Source organism: Wasmannia auropunctata, unplaced genomic scaffold (genome assembly GCF_000956235.1).
Source record: "Wasmannia auropunctata unplaced genomic scaffold, wasmannia.A_1.0 LD336032.1, whole genome shotgun sequence".
NCBI classification, from domain to species: Eukaryota; Metazoa; Arthropoda; class Insecta; order Hymenoptera; family Formicidae; genus Wasmannia; species Wasmannia auropunctata.
In genome coordinates, this window is record NW_012026858.1 from 563313 (window position 1) to 576986 (window position 13674).

The window sequence follows — 13674 nt, forward strand, 5'->3', positions numbered from 1 at the left end:
CACACACACACACACACACACACACACACACGCGCGCGCGCGCGCGCGCGCGCGTGCACAATATTTTCAATAGAAAGTTATTAATAATTTTGGAGTAAAATTTTACATATAATTTCTAAAGGAATAGTTAAATATGTCGTTAAAATAGCGATATATTATACATTGCAGTATATAGACATGCGTAATTATACATAAATGTCACACGATACATTTTATTTTCTTTATTTTTGTCTTATTAATGCAGGTGACGTTATTAAACCTTGCCATTTTCAACATTTGCACCATTTTTCATTATAAAGCATTTTTGCAATATTAAGCTTAACTTTGATACAAAAATAACGTGCATGTAAACCTAGTAGGCTCCATTTGACGTTACATTCTATGATCCGATTACGTTGATTTATTTTAAAAATAAATAAAAATGTAGAAAATAAATATGCCGTATGAGAGATTGTCTGAAATTACTTTTTTGGGTGAAAATGTCATATTGACATGTACAACTATGTTTGCGTTGCATAAAAATTTGATGCACTATCTCAATAAATAGTTGATGTCAAGACCATTTTCTGTAAACGTCAAAAAGCGCTTCTCTAAAAAGCAATCTAATTTCGTTTTGGCAACCTTCAGTTTGGCAGCTATCGCGAGGAGTGTGGAAATAGTTACTTATTAATAAATCTAGATTAGATTAAATGTATGTGGAAATAGAGAACTAGTTGAAATTAGAAGTTTGACGATAAAAAATTTATATATATTAGCTTTAATCGCACTTTTTACAAAAATCATTATTATGTGATTACATTACTGTGTGATTTAGTATTCCCATGTAAAATGTCGTATATAATAAAGTTAAGACCTTTTACATTTTACTGTCCCTTCTCGACAACATCAATCTTTTATTTGCCTGGTCCTCCACAAAGTTTCGAGATCTTGTACAGAATTTAACAAGACACGTCGTACCATTACGTATACAAAGTACCACTTTGATTAATCTTACCCTGCTTACTGTCTGCAAAACTACAAGAACAAATTCGTGAAATCGTGCTCTTCTTGAACGAACTTCTCTTAATTAACTTCTGCTGTGAACAGTTTAATTAATTGAAATTGTGCATTGTACAACAGTGAATTGTCTCAAGATTGTTTCGCGAGATAAATGAAGGTTCATGTTCGTATCATTGAATCCAATAAAATCGATGAATCAGAACTTGTTTAAGTTTATAATCGTTAGCAAAACATTAGCATTTTCTTTTTAAATTCATTGTTAGTTATCTCTATATTCGTATTACAAACGTTACAGATTACATTAATAATAATAAAATTGTCTAATATGATTGAAAATAATTGAGCCTATAATCTTTTTGTTATATTTTTTGAATTATTTTATGCCAATTTACTTTTATTATAATTAAAAAATTACATATTTATATTTTTATTGCATTAATTTATTATATATCATAAATTACTATATTAATTTTTTCTAATAAAAAAAAAAGAGATCAAGAAACAAAATATCAAAAAAAGAGAAAAAAAGAAAAGATATGTACATACATAAGTACATTAAATTGTTCTATACATTATAAGCCAATTTATTGATGGCTTTAAATATACGTGCCATATGTATTGAGGCGTATGCGAATGTATATTTTCGTACGCGCAGCATGAAGGTGATTGCATCATGTAACCAACCGCTAACGTGACTTGCTCATAATTTTGTCAGTCGTTTATTATTGACGAATATAGGAGGAACAGTGTTATTATTCATGAGCCATACTCTCTTTTGTGTCCATCCTTCATACTACGTCGTACTCGTTATTCCCAGTAGCGTGCTGAGATAATACGCGACGTGATGTCGCGTTTATGTCACTCGGAGTTATTGCGGAATCAGTAACTTCCTCGTTAGCGTCTAACTTTTCTGCTGATGGTATCACGCCGCATCAAATTATGCACTTTTCGTTTGCTCATTACCGAGATCACAGATCGAGTAAAAAGTACATCAACTATTTGCGTCTGACATATTTGCTACCTTATTAAAATTATATATTGCAATTTATTATCCTCTACGTCTACAAAATCTTTTTACGAGATGACCTATGTCATTTTTGCAATACTTTTTTTTATTTGATCCGAGAAGAAGGACGTATGGTTATCACAACGTAATAAAAAGGACAAAATTTTTAAATTAAAATTTTGTTTTCTCTCCGGATCAAATTATAAGTTTTACATTTCAGAAATTGTTATTCTCGTGGATTTTTTTGCGAGATTTTGTTAGATGATATCTGGAGACACCAGATGGTCTGGAAACATTTGGAATAAGTTCCTATTGCAAGATAGCTTTATATCTATCTTTCTCGCTTTTTAATCTTGCGTTATTAATTACCTACGTTGATCAAGCTTTTGTAATTTTAATACGTTTGAGTTGCATAAGAAGAGCGATATATTATTCGCCGCCACGAGGGAGTCGTCGGTGAAGCTGTTCCCGTTTGCTGTCGCGAGCGCAGTAGCATTTGTTGTTTTTAAATTACGCGTTTGTTGACGCAAAGTATAGAGTCAGGAGTGTCAAAGAACTTGCGCGGTACCGTCATCGGTGACGGAAACGCGAATTGTCTGTTAATGTCGTTAAAAGGGGTGGAAGTATCATTCAGTCTCAACTGCCGTAATACGTGTTTCGCGCGTTCGATAACATGTGGCCGTCGTTATGAGTGCGAGAAAGTTAACAAGCGGCAAATACCATACAAACGCAGCAACGGAAATTATGTTACGAGTTACTATCGCGTACGTCATGTCACACAAATGAAATTTATTAGGCGACTTTACCGATGCCGCGTGTCACGTATGAATGTCAAAAAGTTAACTCGGAATTTTTATTTGTATTACTTGCATTGCGCTACGTAGAACCGGTACACATTGGACAAGCGAAGTAAATAAACCTAATATATAGGTTTTCATTTTTACCGCATTAATATCACATTCTCCATCGTGAAAGTAATTTTCTTGACAAGTAGGATATAACTACTGTCCCAATTACTGCCACTTTAAGCACATAATGACAATTAATATGTTTATTTTGAAGTTTTTTAAATACGTAATAAATATTATTTTTTATTATTATTTAAGTAAAAACTTTAATTTACATAAAATAAAAGCAAATTTTAACACCAAATTCAAAATTCTAACACTAAAAACAAATTCGAAAACCAATTAATTATTTAAATATAATAAAGCAAATAAAATAATAAAGTATTGTACCTATTATTGCCAGTCAATTTTTAAATACTGCCCTCCCTCCTCCCCAATTACTGCCACACGGCTACTAATTTAATCAAATATATTGCTTCCCTATTTAATGCCCGTGTACCAAATACCTATATTAAGAATACCTATTGTTTCTTTAAAATTGGCAGTAATTGGTGCGTACATAGGTATATTCGCGTATAACAATATTCATTTACTGCCGGTAGTAATATAAACAAAATAATTGTTTTAAATAATAAAATAATTGTTTTTAATACTGCCATTTTAATAAATTGAATTAAAAAAGTAACCCATCACTTTTTTAAATTTAGTTTATTGAGATGTCATTTAAGCATTACCATATAATTGTTGTAGTACATATATAAAAAAGTGAAAATACCACATTGGCTTGCACTTTCAAAACATGTAAGTAGTTCTGTTCTACTTCTATTAAGAAGAAGATGGATTCTACATGTGACATTCCTCATTTCATTAATTATTTTATAAATATAATTTTTTCGAATATTTTATATGGTTGTGCTTATATGGCAGTTTTAATTTAACACTAAATTTTTAATAGTAATAAAGCTCTCATATTTTTTCTAATATTACAATTGGAAAAGGCGGCAATAATTGGGACACTGGCAGTAATTGGGACAGATACCTTAATGAATGGAAAAAAAGTTAACTACGACCGAAGCTAGGTCAGTTGCCTAATAATATTCTTAATTTTTTGATCTTTTTAAATTTCAGCTTAATTATCAGCGTAAATTGCGCGCCGATTACTGTCCGTCTTTAAGAACGCAATTAATCTTCATTCGATAATGTTGTTATAAGCATCTTAAAACACTGTAAAGAAACTTATTGTGAAAAGTATTATCTCAGCCAGAATTCGAACCTAGAATTCCCCAATCCTATCCGAGACGGGTGTCTTAACTATTCGACCTAATCAAATATTTTTCGCAATAGGTTTCTTTATATTAATATGCTTATATAGTTAATATTTTAATATGCTTATATAGCATTATTATCGAATAAAGATCAATTTAATAGATATGTGATACTCGTATTATTTCAGCTTTAAGTTATAATTGCGTTTCTAAAGACCGATAGTAAATCGACGTGCGATAGCCGAAAGGACCCCGCACCATTGTTATGGGAAAATGTCTTTCTATGGATTTGGCTAATTTTTTTATATGTGTAGTTCTCGTTATTCTGAAAAAATGCCTCAATGAACATAGTTTGATCCTATGAACCGTTTCTACGCTATAAGCCCTGGAACATCTAGATTTAAAACGTAAAAGTGTAGGCTTTTTGACTCATTGTCAGTATATGTTAACGTGAACCGAATGTGCTGCGTGCGTTTGTTGTTGTTGTTGTGTGTGTGTGTGTGTGTGTGTGTGTGTGTGTGATGTGTGGTGTGTGTGTGTGTGTGTGGTAAGCGCGCGCGCATATCTCTACTTCATTTTGTATTAGACGCTGGTCAAAGACTACTGCAGCAAAATCCGATCGATTTATTAGAATTTGTCGGATTATTAGAAAATCCGACGAAATATTGATAAGTAATAATATTACTGATTAAAACACACACACACATGCGTGCGCGCGCGCACATTTGACTAATGGTGACATATACTGAGTCGAAAAGCATATATTTTTACGTGTTAAACTTAGACTTTCCAGGGCTCATAACGCGGAAATGGTTCTTAGGATCAAGTTGTGTCCATTGAGACATTTGTTTAGAATGACGAGAACTACACATATCAAAAAATTAGACAAATCCACAGAAAGACATTTTTTCATAAGAATGGTGCGGGGTCCTTAATTAAGATTAAAAAATTAAGAATTATTGGGCAACCTACATCTAGGCCGTAGTTGGCTCTCTTTCCCCTCATTATTTGTTGCATATTGGCTTTATTTGAAATTATTGCCTTTTATTTTTAATAAAATCGTGATATTTATCCTTATAGAATTTTCGGCTTGTAGCGCAAATTGTTTTTATTCATCAAATGCACTGGATATTGATATATACATACGTACAGAAACGTTACTTTCTATATAAGAAAAAATTACTCGTTTGCATATGAAATTGAGTAATACGTGATGTGAAATTTTCATGATAACTTTTCTCATATATAATATGAAACTACGTATTGAAGTTCAAATACGTAGGAATCTGATGCCGTGTGTATTACGACGAAAGAAAATATATTCCATTTGCTAATGAACTGGCACAAATGGAATATATTTTCGCTCACTAGATAGTGGACTCCGTACATTCTAACAGACCACCGTGGAATTAATTTCAGTAAACTTACTTGCTCCGCTTCCGGGTATAAAAGTTTAATTTGATTGTTTTATGCGAAAAATGATTATATATAACTCTCGATCCTCCGTGTAAAGATTGTAAAGGTAATGAAAGAAAAATAGAACTGGTCATTTTAATTATTTGTGTTTTTTTTCTTTTTTTCTGAAACATAATGGACGCTTTAAACGAAATGCGCATTTCAACGAACTCCTAACTAATCGCGAATCAATAATCATTGGCGAAGATATAAAAAATAAATTGCGGAAGAAAATGTTCGAAAAGATCTGAAATTCTTTTATTGACGTCTTATTATCAATATCTTTGTAATATCCGCGTAATCTTCGGTGTACAAAAGGGTAGAGTTTGTATTTTGCATGAAACTCCGCGGTTAAATCGAGGAGTGAATATAACGTTACACATAACGATGTATCGTACATATACACACAATGCTTGTTGGCCTTTGCTTTTGCCATACAAGAAGATTACATTTGTACGTGATTACAACATCAGTGAAGGTACACGTGTTAATTAGAATACGCCAATCGAAGATAGAACACAAATGCAGAGACTCTGCTGCTAGTTGCGCATCAAAAACAGAAGAGTAAATCTAACTGGAAATGTATGAAATTGCCTCGCCTGTCGTTCGCAGGATTCACAATCGTCAGATACGTTCGAAACTCTTTTTGATATTTAAATATTTGAAAGCTCGAAATTTTACATTTTTCAATTTTTCGATCTCAAATATGTGTCTTAAAATCTTTCAAAGTTTTGGATAGTTGAAAACTTAAAGTTTCAAAGTTTTAACATATATTAATATTTAGATTATTGTTTACTCTAAAATGTATAATTAATTCTTTCATACTTGTGAGATGTGAATATTTGATGAAATTATTTGGGCACTTTTTAATTTCGAAACTTTTTAGTATGATAACATCTTGTAAGAGCAATATTTTATGTAAAAACAATTACGATTCATAAAATATGATAAATTTGTGGTCATAAAATATTTCTCTGTTTAAATTAACGACGACTCATATTTTCATCCAACGTCACGATCTGATTTGCGTTCTACCGCAGATTTCCAATTTATTTTTTGCTAACTCGGAAGAAAAAAGGGAAAGTTTTGTGATCCTTAAAATATTCATGAATCTCGCAAGACTTTAAATCATACCGAGGTATCATATATATGCCTCTTTATCTGTATAACTATTTTACGAGGGTATTCGAATTGTCTTACAAAAGTATTCGTGCTTTTGATAATTGGATCGTGAAATCAAAAGAGAATAATGCAATGAGATGAGAAAATGAGTTACCTTCGGATTGCAATTTCCGTCGGGATATGAAAGAAATGTTTTTTTTTCCATTTCTTAAAATAGTTAACGGATTGATTTGATGTACGATAACATATCGGCGAAGAATCCGAGCTTTAAGAGGTTCAGTACGGAATTTCATATAACATAAAATATTTGCGAAGTTTCGACATCTAACAGCACGTTGTTTGGTCCTTTTTCCTCGATCCAATATTCCGACGGGGTAAAAAGACCTTATTATGTCGCATTTGGACTATGGAGCAGAGAAGATTTGTCGTACACAGCATTCTGCGCGACACTCTTCCTGCCTTCGATAGTATAATTTTACGATATGACGATATGTATGATAAAAAAGGGAGATATTGATTTTTTTTTGCATTTGATTGTGACATTATTGAGCTGGTTTTGTGCTGAATGGAACGAAATCATTATATGAGCACACGCATTTTCATTCGTTTATCTTTTTATATGAAATAAAAGATAATTATTCCAATAATTCCAATAATTTCTAGTATAATAAATCTAATAAATCGCGATTACACACCCGTGTATAATCTAGTGACGATAATTTTGAAACATATTATTGTAAGCCAATTTCACACGAAAATGATGTAATATGATGTACGATGAAATATCGCATCGTTGTAAAATACTGTAAAAGTACAGTTTTGATAATAAGTTGTAATTGACGTAATATATATTAATATACCGCTTTCAAAAGTATTTGTAATGCTTTCAACCACTCACATCTCGTAACAATTTCAGAGCGACGTATAATATATGATGATGTAAAATGCAGATTAAACGTGACGACGATGAAAATGCCGGTGACGTAAAGTAAACATATTTAATGTTCGTGAAATGCATAATTTGATCTGCGTAACACTGTTTCCGCCTCAATTTCAAATTTCACGCATGAGACATCGTAATATCGAGCACATCAATTATGAATCATATGATCCTTCGTCAGAGTGACCGTTATGTATAATTTAGATAGAATTTTTCTCTTTGATAAAAAATCCTCTTCCTGAGATATTTCTTATTACTAGTTAATCAACAATTCCGGTAACATCAAATAAAATTTGATCTCGCGTCAATCCTCGCAGCAAAGTTGAAATCTTACAATAAATCTTGCATTTACGATACAATACTATCGTGACGATCTTTTGAATTACTTTGAAATATTATACAATTTTCAAGTGTCACGCCAATTAACGGACGAGCATTAATGATTTATCACTCTGCGCGTGAAATATTGCCGGTAGCAGTTGCCTCTCTCTGACGGAAAGATCGCACTTATTAAAAGTTCTTTACACAAATTATTGGACTGTCATATTTCACGCTATGACGCCTCTCTTACTCCTGAGGAACTTTTACGATAGAAGTTTTATATGCTTTATCGTAAATGTCGAGTGGAACGGCGTGTTTTTCTATTTACGGTGCTCCGGCAAACGAGATGTCTTATAGACAAATTCATGAAATTCACAGTAAATACTCGAGATTCGTACGAGTTTTCGTGGCGTGAATTTAAATCGCCTTTTTGTTTTTGAACCGTACGTTTTGATCATACGAACTCAATTTTCATCAGTTCTGTCATCCAATTTTTTTCGTTAGTTTATAGCTTAATATCAATTTTTTTTATCAAATTCGGTATATCGTTTTTTTACGTTTAATATTAATTTTTTTTAATCAAATTCAGTATATCGTTTTTCTATGTTTTTATATACGTTTAATGGGACTGTATCATTTGGTAAATAATGGTGGTTAATAAACCTGCGTGTAAATTACGTTAGCAATCATTAAAGCTTTTACGTGGAAATGATACTGTAAAGCGATGTAAAAGAATTATTATATAATGTACCAATAGCACAGATATTGTTTGTTATTTAGTGTCATTAAAATCTCTTTTATCTTTTTTTACTAAATTATATAAAAAAAGTGTTGAATTTAAGAATAATGGAAATGAAGTAATATCTAAAACATACATGGCATATAAAATGAATAATAATATAGTATCATCGTTATTATATAGAATTTAATTCTTGCACATTCGTCACTGTCACAATAGTAGTGATCAAATATTTATCCGTTAAATTACATTAGAATTTATTAATTAAATCTCAGCCCTCGTGCGATATGTATAACGAATGTGGACATATCTTTATATATTACAGTGCATGAATCATCCACTGCTCTTGTTCTTTTCAAGCATTTAAAAGCAATTGAATCATAAAATTGATTATGTAAATCGAGAAAATATGCTTCTTAAGTACTTTAACTGTTGAATGTATTATGAGAGAGAGAGAGAGAGAGGGAGAGAGGGAGAGAGAGAGAGAGAGTACTCAATTGCATTTCTAAATTGAATTAGAAATAAAAGAAAGATTTTAAATTACCTTAGCTATAATATGGCTTAGTTCTAAAACCACTGCAATTAAAGTATCTTATATATAAAATAATATTAATATTTATTCATGTTGATACATGTTGAACTTACCCAACTTCATGTAGCACGTGTTTAAGAAACTCGGGCCCAATATAACGCTAAGCAATCCTAAGATGCCTTGCGGCATTTCCGTGATGAGGAATAACAGGAGCACCGCCAACAACATCATCGTAGTCCTGTCAGTCTGTCTTTCTTTATCATTGCCCTTTCTCCTCTTTTTGGGTTTCTCGCAGACGTGCTCCTTGCCATTGCCCATTTTGATAGCGGTGTTTTTCGTAGTGAGCTTCTTCCGCCTCCGTTTCGCCTCCAGCAACACCTTGACGAGCTTAAAACTCAATCCCGTCAATGCTATACACGGTATTAGCTTGATCGCTACACTGTAAATCCAGAGATTGATGTCCTTGAGGGCATTGCTTACCGGAGACTCGGTGAGTCTCACAAAGTACAACGTGGTATTGGTCATGCCTTCGAGAAACTCGTCCGTGTTGTTGACTGTCTGCTGGAGTTTCGTCAGATTCACGCTCATCCCCCGTTTGTCTAGTAATTCCATTTGCGGCCGCACTTCGCTGTTGATATAGACCGGTATGCAAAGTATCGGACAGGACACGTATGCGAAGGCGATCATCAGGAAGGTGCGCTTGTCGCTGCACCACTCGCGATTCTTCTGCGGATGCGCTACTGCGATATACCTCCAGACCGCCAGTGTCACCGTAAGAAAGATCGAGATCGTGTGACATACTTGAGTGAAGTTCGAGTGGATCAGCACGAACATGCTCCAGCCGTAGGTGAATGTATCTCTGCGGGATCGTTTATACAGGTACCCGTGGATCGTGTAAGGAATGTACTCGATCATCACGAGGAGATCGGCCACGGCGAGACCGGTGAGAATCATGTTAGTGGGCGATTGCATCTCACGACGCGTCAGCACGGCGATATTGAGCACATTGGCGATTGAGCCGAATATGCATACCAGCAGACTAGCCCATCCGTGCACCTCAAAATACCAATTGTGGAAGGATTCCAAGCGCGGCCCGCACTCGTATCCCGTGGACTCTGGCACCGGCGTAAAGTTCATGCTGGAATTCATCTTCGCGAAATGAAGTGGTCCTGCAAACGAGCAAAGTGCACTACCACCACCGTGCGATACGAAACATCGACGTACGCTTCCTCTTTCACGTGCTTTGGAGCTCCAATTCCTTTCGACTGAATCATTACCTGTCTGTGACAATTGTTTTTGCGCTGTTTTTTTTTAATGACGAACGTTACACGAATGTATCATGAGTCGGAGTGGAATTAAAGTTTCCGATAAAAGAAAAATGACGATTTCTCGTCATCACTGTCACGTGAAATTACATTAATAACTGACAATTATACAACGACATTGTCGACGATGACGACTTACACATATTTCAATACTAATCGGATTAAGATTACAGTTATGATTTAATTATTCGAAAGTTATCACACTGTTGAATTAATGAAGACAATTATTACACACAAGTTACAATTTATATGACTATGATTATTCTTTACTTAAGCAGCGCTAATTACTACGGATTCTTAACGATTCCTGTGTTAGAAAACATTTACAAACCGGTATTGGTATATCTCACAGCGAAACGTTTTTGTCATTTCGGCGTCACTTCGGGGAGATATGATCGGGATAATCGAATCACTTCCGCCGCCTACTTATACATCACATTTTTTATTCACTTTAAAAAGTTCAGTTGACCAGATTCGATCAGAAGGCGAAAATCGTTGTTCACTGATGCGATATCGAAGGAATGTGATAATTTTTTTACATTCTTCGAACTGGAAATCGCGCGATAACTTCGAGACGATTTGTTCTCTCGTACGCGCGTAGAGATAAAGGGAAGGATAAAGTTACTTATACGTGTTTGATGATACTCTCCCTGGATTTGAACTCGAATGATCACAGTCGAATCATAGTCGATCATAGTTCTGGTTGAACTTTTTACGCTGTCAAAGGGAACGCGATGAAACGATGAAATATAATAGTAAACCTTTGTTATTATTATTGTTGTCGCGTGACAATTTGACGTTTCCAAGCGGAGCGTCCAATGCAACTACGGTCAGTCACTCTCAGCTGAAATATCTTTTATATTTTACATTTTGGAGTGTGTGTTTCAGCGCTTAAAAGATACAAAATTGATATGCACTAGCAATATCAAGTTTGTATACGACACATGTCAAGTTTACATTTTCTCTTTTCTGCGAGACAACAAAGACAAATAGATTTATTAGCGCAGAGGTTTATATTGTTCAAATATCTGACATCACACCGTCAAACAGCATTACTATTAATTAATAGACAGGATTACGATTAAGGTGTACGACGATTCATTAATTTTTCTAAAATTAGCCGCGCGCTGCCCGCGCGGCGGAGTCCAGCTTCCCATGACGATTCGAGGAACTTTTTCGCGAGCGATAGAATCGAATTTTCCCGTCGCGTGCAGGACACAGTGTCATGTGACACGTACGGCCGGTGACATGTACGGCCGCTGACACGTGTGTAGGAAGGATGCTTCAATTATTAACCGTGGCTGCCGCACCCTCGTGCAGTGCGAATGATCCTCCCGAGTGCCATGGGAACACTTTTCTACGCATAGCGTAATAACCGTTCGAGCACGAAACGAGCATTATCGTCAATCCGGACGGAGAGATGCACAAACATTCCGTTTTCAATTTTCCACCTCCCTCGTCGCTTCCAGATCGAATTATCGCCCCCACTTAACCGATCACTAGAACAGCTCGCGGAAATGAGCCGCTGGCTGAAATTACTTTGGCCGCTAAATTTGAGTTTGGTTCGATTTACGTTTACATATCGCACTTACGTTCCCTTAATACAGTTTATTTTAATTCATCGTGACATTTATCACACACTCGCGTCGATCGTTCCGCGAGTTTTTTGCTTTATTAGCGATTTTATCGCGAACAACACAGCTGTTGCACGTTAGGTAGAAATGCGTGGAGCGTCGCGCGATCCCGCATACATGGTAAGTTGACGTCCGGACGCCGAATGAAGCGAAAAGGCGTCGCGACGCCTCGTACGCTGGAATGGGGTAGCTTTTGCGCCTGCGTCCAGTTCTCCATTCTGATCCCCTTCTACGTCTTCCTCCCTTTCATTCTGTTTCTTTCTGTCTTTCTCCTCCTCTTCTCCTCTGCACTGTCCTTTCTCGTCTGTCAAAGCAGTTCTTTGCATCTTCGCGACAAAAGCGCAAATAGAGTCGAGTCTCTTTAGGAATGATCTAGGAATCTCGGATGCGGTAATCTATAAGCCAAATGGAGATTTAATCTTAATTTAAATCTCTACGCGAAGTAAACCTATACGGAAAAGATGTAAATTAGATATTAGTAATTTGTTATCGTGATTTAAGAGCATTTATATAATTCCATACATTTTTATATATTTCTTATTTTAAAATTGTATAATGTATGTTATAATTGCGTTTATATCGCGAATAATGTTGTGAAGAAGCTATACAAATAATTTTATTTTTATTTCCCCCTCATGTAATTTTCTTTCTCATTGTATTTTTACTTTCAATGGTACGTTTTTTCTTTCTTCTTGCAAAAGAAGAAAGAATACTTAGAAAACGTTGGAACGGAAGATCGCACTTTGAAGGATTCACTTTAATCTTACCAAATCGTAACGTAAAAGTTGCGTTATTTGTATACAATCGAATTGCGGCATGATTTTGTGACCGAGCAAAGAAAATACGTCTTATTCTCGTTGTTTGGAAGTTGGGAGAAATCTGAGCCTGCAACAATAGGAACCATTAAAATGTCGGCATACGTCACCAGGCGGAAGAAAATCTGGCGATTTCTAGTCGTCTCTCATCAGGCTAGGACCCTTCATCTTTTATTTTTCCTAGTTGCTACTTTTACTTTACGCATTTTCTTTTCTTCGGTCCTTTCGCTTGTGATCCTCGTTATAAAGCGCATCTCAGCAGCTCGCCAAAGTGCCACGCTCTTTACTTGGATCTGTCTTCTGTCATTGGCGCGCCCATCGCTATCAGCTTCCGCTTGCAACGATATGATTCCCAACTCGACTTTGACGCAGCAATGCAATCTCCGCATCAGCGAGGATTGCTTTTTCTCGCAACTGCATTTCTCCGTTTGTCTTCGTACTTAACAGAATGGCGCTTTCGTGAATGGAATCCACGTACGCGCTTCGGTGTCTTTGAATAGCGTACGTAATTAGCACCTACGAATGCGGATTTGCGTTAGTAAATTGCGGCAATCGGTTCAGTGGAAGTGCTTAATTGATTGGTATGTTTAGTTAATTAATCGAGTAATTTACCCGAAAATTGGGATCCTCTAAACCTCGTGGCGATGACGTACGAAAATACTGCGGTCGTAGA

At 35.2% G+C, this 13674-nt stretch overlaps 1 protein-coding gene across 1 annotated transcript in view; it reads right to left on the reverse strand.

Annotated features, from left to right (window-relative positions):
* LOC105452425 (FMRFamide receptor-like) overlaps positions 1-12324 on the reverse strand; it is a 19406-nt gene extending 7082 nt beyond the window's left edge. The window contains exon 1 of the mRNA XM_011693498.1: positions 9341-12324. Coding sequence (XP_011691800.1) covers positions 9341-10376 — 1036 coding nt within the window. The 5' untranslated portion in view covers positions 10377-12324. The remainder of the gene's footprint in view (positions 1-9340) is intronic.
* Between the last annotated feature and the right edge of the window lie 1350 nt (positions 12325-13674).